Source organism: Carassius gibelio, chromosome A11 (assembly GCF_023724105.1).
Source record: "Carassius gibelio isolate Cgi1373 ecotype wild population from Czech Republic chromosome A11, carGib1.2-hapl.c, whole genome shotgun sequence".
NCBI classification, from domain to species: Eukaryota; Metazoa; Chordata; class Actinopteri; order Cypriniformes; family Cyprinidae; genus Carassius; species Carassius gibelio.
The window spans coordinates 2,291,778-2,302,220 of record NC_068381.1 but is presented as its reverse complement, the minus strand read 5'-3'; the positions used below and the strand labels follow the sequence as shown (position 1 = coordinate 2,302,220).

General features: G+C 43.0%; 2 protein-coding genes across 2 annotated transcripts in view; one reads left to right on the top strand and one right to left on the bottom strand.

Annotated features, from left to right (window-relative positions):
• Nucleotides 1–894, bottom strand: part of LOC128022809 (uncharacterized) — a 1,790-nt gene extending 896 nt beyond the window's left edge. The window contains exon 1 of the mRNA XM_052610597.1: nt 1–894. This exon is cut by the window's left edge and continues 71 nt beyond it. Within this exon, the coding sequence (XP_052466557.1) occupies nt 1–583 (583 nt within the window). The 5' untranslated portion in view covers nt 584–894.
• The window catches only part of LOC128021984 (uncharacterized), a 12,508-nt gene extending 2,302 nt beyond the window's left edge, over nt 1–10,206 (top strand). Inside the window, exons 2-9 of the mRNA XM_052609182.1 lie at nt 4,954–5,483; nt 6,593–6,635; nt 6,809–6,873; nt 7,562–7,659; nt 7,743–7,811; nt 7,911–8,027; nt 8,899–8,973; nt 9,165–10,206. Of these exons, the coding sequence (XP_052465142.1) occupies nt 4,967–5,483; nt 6,593–6,635; nt 6,809–6,873; nt 7,562–7,659; nt 7,743–7,811; nt 7,911–8,027; nt 8,899–8,973; nt 9,165–9,311 (1,131 nt within the window). The 5' untranslated portion in view covers nt 4,954–4,966 and the 3' untranslated portion in view covers nt 9,312–10,206. The remainder of the gene's footprint in view (nt 1–4,953; nt 5,484–6,592; nt 6,636–6,808; nt 6,874–7,561; nt 7,660–7,742; nt 7,812–7,910; nt 8,028–8,898; nt 8,974–9,164) is intronic.
• The last annotated feature ends 237 nt before the right edge of the window (nt 10,207–10,443 follow it).

The window sequence follows — 10,443 nt, the reverse complement described above, 5'->3', positions numbered from 1 at the left end:
GACCGTAACCCTCCCAGTCCACCAAGTACTGAAATCCGCGTCCCCTCCTTCTAGAGTCCAGAATACGATTAACCAAATAAGTGGTCTCCCCATCTACGAGACGCGGCGGGGGAGGGACCGGGGTAGGCGGATTAATGGGAGAATGAAATACAGGCTTTATTTTGGATACATGAAAGGCGGGGTGAATTCTCCTGTACGTCGGAGGGAGTTTGAGGCGGACTGTCACCGGACTAATGATCTTGGTGACAGTAAACGGGCCGATAAATTTGGGAGCCAGTTTATTAGAAATGGAACGGAGAGGAATGTTCTTAGTAGAAAGCCACACCTTTTGACCCACGACGTATACGGGAGGCCTAGACCGGTGGCGATCGGCTTTGGCCTTGGTGCGCGCCCCCACTTGGAGTAGAGTCTCGCGGGCTCTGGTCCAAGTGCGGTGGCACCTCTGGACGAAGGCGTGAACGGAGGGGACCGCAACCTCGGATTCCATACTGGGAAAAATTGGTGGCTGGTACCCTACACTACACTCAAAAGGAGATAGGCCCGTAGCAGATACTGGTAAGGTATTGTGGGCGTACTCCACCATAGACAATTGTTGGCTCCAGGAGGAAGGATTCTTGGAGACCAAACATCGCAACACCCTTTCCAAATCTTGGTTGGCTCTCTCGGTCTGGCCATTGCTCTGGGGGTGAAACCCTGAGGACAGACTTACAGTCGCTCCTAGTAATTTACAGAATTCTCGCCAAAATTTAGACACAAATTGGGGTCCTCTGTCAGAAACCACGTCTATCGGGAGGCCATGTAAACGAAAGACGTGGTCTATGACGGTCAACGCTGTCTCCTTGGCTGAGGGCAACTTGGCCAAAGGAATAAAATGGGCGGCCTTCGAGAACCGGTCCACCACTAATGTCTCAGGAAAAATACACTTGGGAGTGGACGGGCGTTCGGAATGGTCAAAAATACGAGACAAGGAATCGGGTTTGATATTTTTGGAACCCGGGCGGTACGAAATAGTAAAATCAAAACGACCGAAAAAAAGTGCCCATCGAGCCTGCCTGGAGTTCAACCTTTTGGCGGTGCTAATGTACTCTAAGTTCTTGTGGTCAGTCCATACTATAGAAGGAACCCCCGATCCTTCTAACCAGTGTCGCCATTCCTCCAATGCCATCTTAACTGCCAACAATTCTCTGTTACCAATATCGTAATTACTTTCTGCAGGAGATAAACGATAAGAAAAATACGCGCAAGGGTGGACCTTATCGTCTAAGGGAGAACGTTGGGATAACACCGCTCCTACCCCCACCTCTGACGCATCGACCTCCACCACGAACTGCCGTGTGGCGTCAGGGGTAATGAGAATTGGAGCTGAAATGAAACGGCTCTTCAGTTTCGCAAACGCAGCTTCCGCTGTGTTTGACCACCTGAAAGCAGTCCTGGCGGAGGTCAAGGCGGTCAGAGGCGCGGCTAGTTGGCTGAAGTTGCGAATGAAACGCCGGTAGAAGTTAGCGAACCCCAGAAACCTCTGTAGGGCCTTACGGGAATCTGGACTTGGCCATTCTACCACAGCCCTAACCTTCTCGGGATCCATGCGTATTCCCTCAGTCGACACGATAAACCCCAAAAATGGAATAGACTGTGCATGAAACTCGCATTTCTCCGCCTTGACAAAAAGCCCATTCTCTAGCAACCTCTGAAGCACTCGTCGGACGTGCTGCACATGTTCCTGGAGAGAAGAAGAAAAAATCTATATGTCGTCCAGGTAGACATAAATGAACTGATCAATCATATCTCGCAGCACGTCGTTGACGAGTGCCTGGAAGACCCCTGGGGAGTTGGAGAGCCCGAAGGGCATGACCAAATAGTCAAAGTGCCCTCTGGGGGTGTTAAACGCGGTCTTCCATTCATCCCCCTCCCTGATCCGAACCAAATGATACGCATTGCGTAAGTCCAGTTTTGTGAAAATAGACGCTCCCTGCAACCTCTCGAAGGCTGAAGACATCAACGGCAAAGGATAAGTATTCTTTACCGTGATGTTGTTCAGCTCTCGGTAATCAATACAAGGTCGCAGTGATCCGTCCTTCTTTCCCACAAAAAAGAACCCCGCCCCCGCAGGAGAAGAGGAAGGGCGGATGAATTTGGAAGCTAAAGAATCAGAAATATATTTCTCCATAGCCTCCCTCTCTGGCACAGAAAGTGAATAAAGTTTGCCTTTAGGCGGAGACTTACCTGACAATAACTCTATGGCACAGTCGTAAGGACGATGCGGAGGAAGAGAAGCAGCTTGAGACTTACTGAACACTTCCTTCAGGTGGAGGTACTCAGCGGGCACGTTAGATAAATCCACCGCCTCCTCCTGTAACACAGACACAGACACAGACGGACAAGCAGACACTAAACAAGACTCATGACACTTTCGAGACCAAGAAAAAATTGAATTAGAGGACCAGTCTACTTTGGGGTTATGGAGAAGGAGCCAAGGGTGCCCGAGGACAATGGGTGCCAGGGGAGAGTCAAGGATGTGAAATGAGATAGTTTCGGAGTGGTTGCCAGAGGTGATGAGTGTGATCTCCTCAGTGCAGTGAGAGATAGTGGGGAGTTGCTGTCCAGTGAGGGCGTGGACCGTGATGTGGTGCGGCAGGGTCTTGAGGGGAATGTGGAGCTTGTGTGCAAGGTGACGATCCATAAAGTTACCTTCTGCCCCCGAGTCCAGTAGTGCCTGACAGTGGTGTGTCTGTGCTGACCACCGCAGTCTAACTGGAAGGAGCGTAGATGATGGTGGTGATGAGGTCTTCTCGGCAGAGATCCCACCCGATAGTAGCCTCATGCGTACTACCGGGCTTGGCCTTTTACTGGACAGGTCTGGGCTTGATGTCCGGCTCCCCCGCAGTACATGCAAAGGCCCAGGGATCTCCGCCTCTCCTTCTCCTCCCGGGAAAGCCGAGCTCGCCCTACCTGCATGGGCTCGTGATCGTAGGTGGGGCTGACCACGTCTCCGCCGCTGAATCGCCCGTCCGCCGGGCCCCTGGATGTGGTGTTGAACAGCCCCCTCCTCTCCATCCGAGTGAGGCGGGCATCCACCCGTAACGCTAGCTCAATGAGTCCATTAAGAGAGGGGGGCAGATCCAGGGCGTAGATCTCCCTCTGGACGCGGTCAGCCAGCCCATGCAGGAACATGTCCCACTGCGCCTCCTCGTTCCAATGGCACTCCGCCGCCAGGGTTCTGAATTCGATGGAGAAGTCTGAGACGGACCTCTCCCTCTGGCGTAACTCCGCCAGCCTCCTGGCCGCCTCCCGTCCTGCGACGGCCCGATCGAAGACCCGCCTCATCTCCTCGGAGAGCGCCAGGAACGAGTCGCAGCATGGGTCCTGGTTCTCCCACACCGCCGTCCCCCATAGTGCCGCCCTCCCAGAGAGTAAGGTGAGCACAAAGGCCACTTTCGCCCTCTCGTTGGCGAATGTCCTGGGTTGCAGGGCAAAATGCATATCACAGCGGGTTAGAAATGCTCTACAAAAGTTGGGCTCACCCGAGTATGCTTCCGGGATAGGAAGGCGCGGTTCCGGCTGGGAGGTGGTCACTGGTGGTACCGGGAGAGCGGGCGGTGTGGGTGGCGCAGTGGGCGCTCGAAGAAGATGGAACTGCTGGGTGAGCTCGGACACCTGCGTCACCAAGGCTTGGACCGCGCGACCAGTGTCGTTAAGAGTCCTCTCCTGGGAGTCCATCCTCCGAACACTGGCGCTGAGAAATTCTTCCAGAGATGAAGCTTGAGTACTCGCTGCCTCCATGATGGTCTGATCGTTCTGTAACGGCGCTAATGGAGGACAGGAGACAAATGCAAGTACGAGTAAGTTTATTAGGAGTATGGTGATGATGAAAGGTCGGAGAGTAACGCAGGAACCACGGTGGCAGCACAGACTGGTGAGTTGAGACGTGGGGTGCGTAGAACGATGATGACAGCGGTGACAATCCAACAGTGGTGAGTGTATTCCAAGCGTGACGACAGGATCCGAACAGAACGGCGACAAGGCAAGGCAGGAACAACACGAACACGACATCAAACACCAGGATCTACAAACAACGATCAGACAAACAGGAAACGAAAGACAGGGTGTTAAATAGTCTGTGGGAACTAGCCGCACCTGCCGCTGATCAGTGATCAGCGACCACACCCACATGAAACAATCAACATGACGTAACATGACTACAGCTGGAGACGGTGCATTCACGAACCGTGACAGTTTATGCAACCAACCACAGATGTCTTTTTAATATAATGCACGAGTCATATGAGCTGCTATGATATGGTGTGTTATTGTGCTCACCGAACTGTTGTTGCGAGTGAAAGTGGAGCATGTTTTGTTGAGTTTCTCTGGCTAAAGTATTGAGTTATCACAAAAAAAAAGCTGCATTTACTCGCAATACTGTCGAGTTACCAAGAAAAGCTTTGCATTCTCATGCAAAGACCCAAGAAAGTTTGCATTGGCTCACAAAAGCATTATTCTTCCCTCCCGTCTCATATAATCTCTAACACTTAGGTTTATCAATCGAACGCTTAGTTTCTCAGAAGAGTGTAAAGTTTTGCAGGTGAACTCTACATTTTGGCATTCTCTCTTAAAAGTATTGCATGTGTGTGTTCTCTAACAAAACTTTCTAGTGAATAAAATATGCTGTAAGCACTGTAATGCTGTTTTGCAAACTTTAGTATTCTGTAACAACGTAACAACGTTTAAAAAACGTTAGACAGGCGTTCCATTAAAGATGACTGATGAGTTTGTTTGTTCAGGACTTTGTGTGTTAGCTGGGATAATGTTCCCCTGTGAATCACTCAGATGTAGTATTTCTCCCACACTGTATGATTTCCAAGTTTTTTAGAAGATCCCGATATGACATCAATGTCCCTGTAGGGTCTCTGTACCAATCTGAAGAAACAAGTGTGCTGCTTTTCTTCTTTTGTTTAGATATCCAACCCACATGGCCCACGGCAGCGATCAGTACACGTCTCTAAACTGTCCCGAGGAGAATGACGAAACCAGGAGTGAAGAGTTTGAGTCAGACCTTCACAACTGTTCCACAACCATCCAACATCTTCCACGGATGGAGCAGCATCACACCGTGAGCTACACTCAGCCCTCTCTGTCTGCGTTCTACACCCATCAGACACCCTTCCCCAGCTGGGACGGTCCCGTCAGGGCGGGTTCACCCCACAGCCTGCCCTCCTTCCTCCCGTCTGCCATGTACCACGTGCTTTCAGAGGACGGCTCGTTTTTGTCCAGCAGGCCGCACTCTCTTCCAGGCAGCTGTAGTCCGAGTCTGGAGAGTCTGGAGTATCCTAGATCCCTGCGCTCGTTTTCTCCATCAGCGAGCATGTACCACCACCCCTCGTACCCTGAGACTTACCTGCGGCCGCCGTGCCCCCCGCCGCCTCACATGATTCCCCTCCATCACTGCAGCTCCAGAGCCGGACATCAGCCGCCCTACAGACCCTCAGGTGTGTCCCGTTCAAACATTTGGGATTGGGATGGTCACATTTTTTTTTTTTTTATTCTAACGTCATGAAAACGTTATGTTCAGAGAACATTCTGATAAAAAAAAAAAAACATTTGTGTGTGTGTTATATGAGTGTTAAGGGAACATTCCATTGGAAAAGTTAGGCGATGTTACATTCTCTGAACATTCTAAAATTAGTAACAACGTTTAAACAATGTTCCGACTGAAATGTTCCGTTCACCATGTATAAATGCTGTTCTTTTGAACTTTCTATTCATCTGTGAATCTTGAAAAATGTATTGTATCACAGTTTCCACAGAAACATGAAGCAGCACGACTGTTTTCAACATTGAAAATATTCTGAAATGTTTCTTGAGCAGTAAATCAGTATATTTTAATGATTTCTGAAGATCATGTGACACTGAAGACTGGAGGAATGATGCTGAAAATTCAGCACAGCATCACAGAAATAAATTATATTTTAACAGTGATTCACATAGAAAACAGCCGTTTTAAATGATAATAATATTTTATCATTTTTGCTGTGTTGTATTATCAAATAAGTCCAGCTTTGTGAGTAAAAGAGACTTAAAAAACATGAAAAATATTACTGACCCCAAACCTTTGAACACTAATGTACTTCAGATAGAAGAAAAAATATAATTTAATAAAAATAAAAAAAAGTTTATAGGTTATTTAAATAATTTCTATTTCTGGATGGTTTTCAAAAACAAAAACAAAAAAAGAAAATTGAATAAAAAGACTTAAAAACATGCTTCAATAACATAAAGTGCATAAAAAGGGACAAAACCAACACAAAATAACTATAATTTGCATTTGCACGTGACAAATTGTCCTGTTGCGTTTGGTCACTTGACATTACCAGATCTGATGCAAGGCATCTAAACACAGTAATTCTGATTTAAGCACAAAGATTTATGTACAAAAACATTCTGGATCTCATGTTGTTTCACAGAAGAGTCAGAAAAACCTGCAGGTGAGAGACAATCTACTCGTAAGAGTTCAAACTCAACCACAGTCTCTCAGAATCACTGTTGGCCTATGTGCTTATTTTATATTCTGAATCAGCATTTTTTATTTATTTCACAGGCCTGACGCAGTACAGACACATGGACACACGCTTCTCTGAAAAGTGAGTCTCGTAACGTCAAATTACAACACTGACTCTCACATGGTCCAGAAACAAAAGACCTTTGTCGTTCAAATCAGAGTCAATCTGGAAAAGAAAGAGCCATTTATGCTGAAAAAAATAAAGCTTGCTAATGTTTTAGTAATCTATGATCTGCTCATGTACTGTGTCTTCAGTGGAAATGCATCTGTGAACTCCAGACAGGCCAGTCAGTGTGTCACACACCTGCCACAGGAACAGAGTGAGTACTACTTCCTGTCCACATGTCAACACGACATTCAGTAACATAGATAGCATCGCCGGAAATAAATGTTTCCATTAAAGGGATAGTTCACCCAAAAATGAAAATAACCCCTTGATTTACTCACCCTCAAGTTATGCTCTCTTTTAGACGAATACGCTCTGAGTTATATTAAAAAAATGTCCTGGCTCTTCCGAGCTTTTAATAGCAGTGAAGTCCAAAAGAAGTCCAATAAAGTGCATCCATCCATCATAAAAAGTGCCTCACCTGTTGAAAATCAATGCATTTTTGTATGAAAGATATCCATGTTTTATATCTTTATAAACCATAATCTGTATCAGAAGCTGTGAAATTAACCTCTAATCTGAACATTGCATTCATAATCTCAACAGAAATACGTGTTATTGGTTGTAATGCTCTACGTTGCAAGAAAATAAATAAAAACATGTAAGGAAACGTTATTCTATGTGCCTAGATCTGAATGTAATTCCATTAATTGATAGTTTTATTTAAATCCAGCTGTGATGGATTTAATTAAACCCGTCGTTCATTTCTGGATAATAATTATTATAAGGTCCTTTCATGCAACGGGAAGAATAGAGTGCAAAGTTTTTATATGTAGCACATGTTTCGTTTTGAGACGGTTTGACCTCTTTTTACACGCGTTGCGTGTTTTTTCTCCACACAGGGAAAGTTTTTGTCACGTATGAAGCTGACAGTGAAGAGCACTTGAAGGAGATCATTAAGTTCGTGTCTTTGCTGAGGAACAACGGCTTTGACACACATGTAAAGCCATCATTTTATACTTTAGGGTTTGATTTCGATGTAGTTTTGTGGGTTTGGATTGATTCTTGCGTCTTCGTGCACAGATTGATGTTTTCGAGCAGCAGCTGAACAGCATCAGTAAGATCGACTGCATGGAGCGATATCTCAATGAGGTAAACACGCAGAGACAGGAAGTGATGTCATTATCATAATCTGAACAGCAACAGTTACAGCATCTCTCTCTCTCTCTCTCTCTCTCTCTCTCCCTGCAGAAAGATTACCTGATCATCATCATCATCAGCCTGAGGTATTACGAGACCATATCAGGCATGAATATCAGCGTGGAGGGCGACGAGAGGACCTCAAACACCGTGTACATCCACAAACAGGTCCCAAAATAAACCAAACTATTATTATTATTTTTAATTATTTTGCTTATCCCAGTTTAGTTTAGGAAATACTGAATAGATTAAATGATTTAAATAACTTTAATATGAGCATGCAATGTGATAATTTAATAAGTTTAAAAATGCATCGAACACAAAAACATTGTAATGCATTAAAATAATAATCATATCGTGTATTATTAATAATAAATAATAATTAATAATAAAAATAATACTTTTACTAATCCCAATAGAGTTTAGCATGTACATGCCATCTGATATTTTAGTAAGAATCAAAATACCTTTTTACAAACATTTATTGAATGCATTAAAATAATAATAATTATTATTATTACGTGTATTATTTTAATGAATACTACAAATACTAATAATACTTTTTTTATTTCCAATATAGATTAGCATGAATATGCAATGTGTAAAATGTGTAATTAGAATAAAAAATACAATGCACACAGAAATATAATATGCCATAATAACAATAATCATAATTAATAGTAATATTGTTTTTATTATTAATAATACTTTTGCTAATTCCAATAGAGTTAAGCATGAGCATGCATATGATATTTTAATAAGCATAAAAAGCATTGCACACACAAATGCAGAATTAAAATACATAATGATCAATATTATTATTGCTGATTCCAATAAAGTTTAGTGTGACAATGCAATATTTTAATATTAAATGCATTAAAATAATCATTAAACACATTGCATTCTGGGATTGCATAGTCAATACAAGCATAATAATATAATTGCGACGGTTCGGTTAAGTTGCTCTGGTTCCGTTTGTTAAATTCTAGTGTAAAAACACATTTGTGATGCTGTTGATCTGTTTTATTTCCTCCATCAGCTGCAGAGTGAATTCATTCAGAATGGTTGCAGGAACTACAGGTTCATTCCTATTCTGTTCCCGGGGGCTAAAAAGGTTTGTGAAGTTCAGCACGCTGCAGTTTACCCTTAAGCATTTCAGCGAATCAAAGCATGTTTGTGAACTTGTCACAGCTCTGAACGGGTTCAACGAGTCCGATATTTTCTACACCTCACAGAGCAATGCATTGAACCATAGAATCATGATTAATGAAGCAAAATGCCAATATAATTTCTTCTCGTTCTCAGTGTTACGTTCCCACCTGGCTGCAAAACACGCACGTCTACAGCTGGCCGAAAGATCGGGACGATATTCTGCGCAGGTTAATGCGTGTGGAGAAATACAACCCTCCTCCCATCGGCCCTCTGCCGACCATCGTCTCCATTCCTCTTTAGAGATCACCTACTACTTGACTAATGACCGAGAACCAACACCAGCCACCATTAACATCTGCGTTTCCACTTATTTGATCAACTACTGAAAGTTAAAGGAATTGGTTCAGCCAAAATTGCTGGAAATGTGCTCATTCTCAAGCCAAAACTTGCTAAAATACAAGTCCGTAATCCATAATAACACTTCCTCCAGTGAAAAAGTGCATCTTTTGATGTTAAAATCCAGCCACATGTTTGTTTTGAGCTGTTTTGGACTGCGCAGATTTCTCTCCTGATTCAGACCAGATCACTTTTTCACTGTAGGAAGTGTTATCATAGATTATAGACTCTTAATTAGCGTCTGAATGCTGGATTTGTTTCAGCTTCTGTCTTTTCCAGATGTTAACTGATGGACTGGATTACTTTATGGATTATTGTGATGTTTTTATCAGCTGTTTCTGACGGCACCCATTCACATCCATTGGAGAGCAAGTATGCTGATTTTCTCCAAATCTGATGAAGAAACAAACTCATCTAGTGAGGTCATGTGACAACAACGTAGCATGAAATGTTCATCATTTTCCATATACTTTTTGAGGAAATTACTGTTTGAAGAAGCTTTTTACACTTTAAGTATTTGTGAATGGAAAAAGCAGATCTGATACATTTGTGTTGAACTGTGACGTGTAAAAGTTACTGTAAACTGAAACACAGTAGCAGATTATGCTCACTTATATTTGATATTTTGGTACTTCATCAGCCTTCTGCTTTGAAAACTTAAATATATGCACATTTATTTATAGTGTTACAGTTCTCAATTTTTTAATTTGTAATAGTTTTTCCTGTGAAGAGAGAGTTTTCTAAGTTTTATCTTTGAAACCATATGTATTTTCCATCGTAGTTTCTGAAATTATTTCATGAAATAAAGAATATAATTTAATAAAATAATGCAAAAATACATCATTACTAAATATTAATAATTTATACAAAAAAATTTACTTACTGTCTTTTAAGTTTTATCTTTTGAGCTGTTTACCATTTTCAAAGTGCTTCATAAAAATATTTCATGAATTAAAGAAGTATATCTAATAAAATAAGCTATAATATGCCATTTAATAATACGCTTCATTTAAAAATTAACTCAGCATCTTACAAT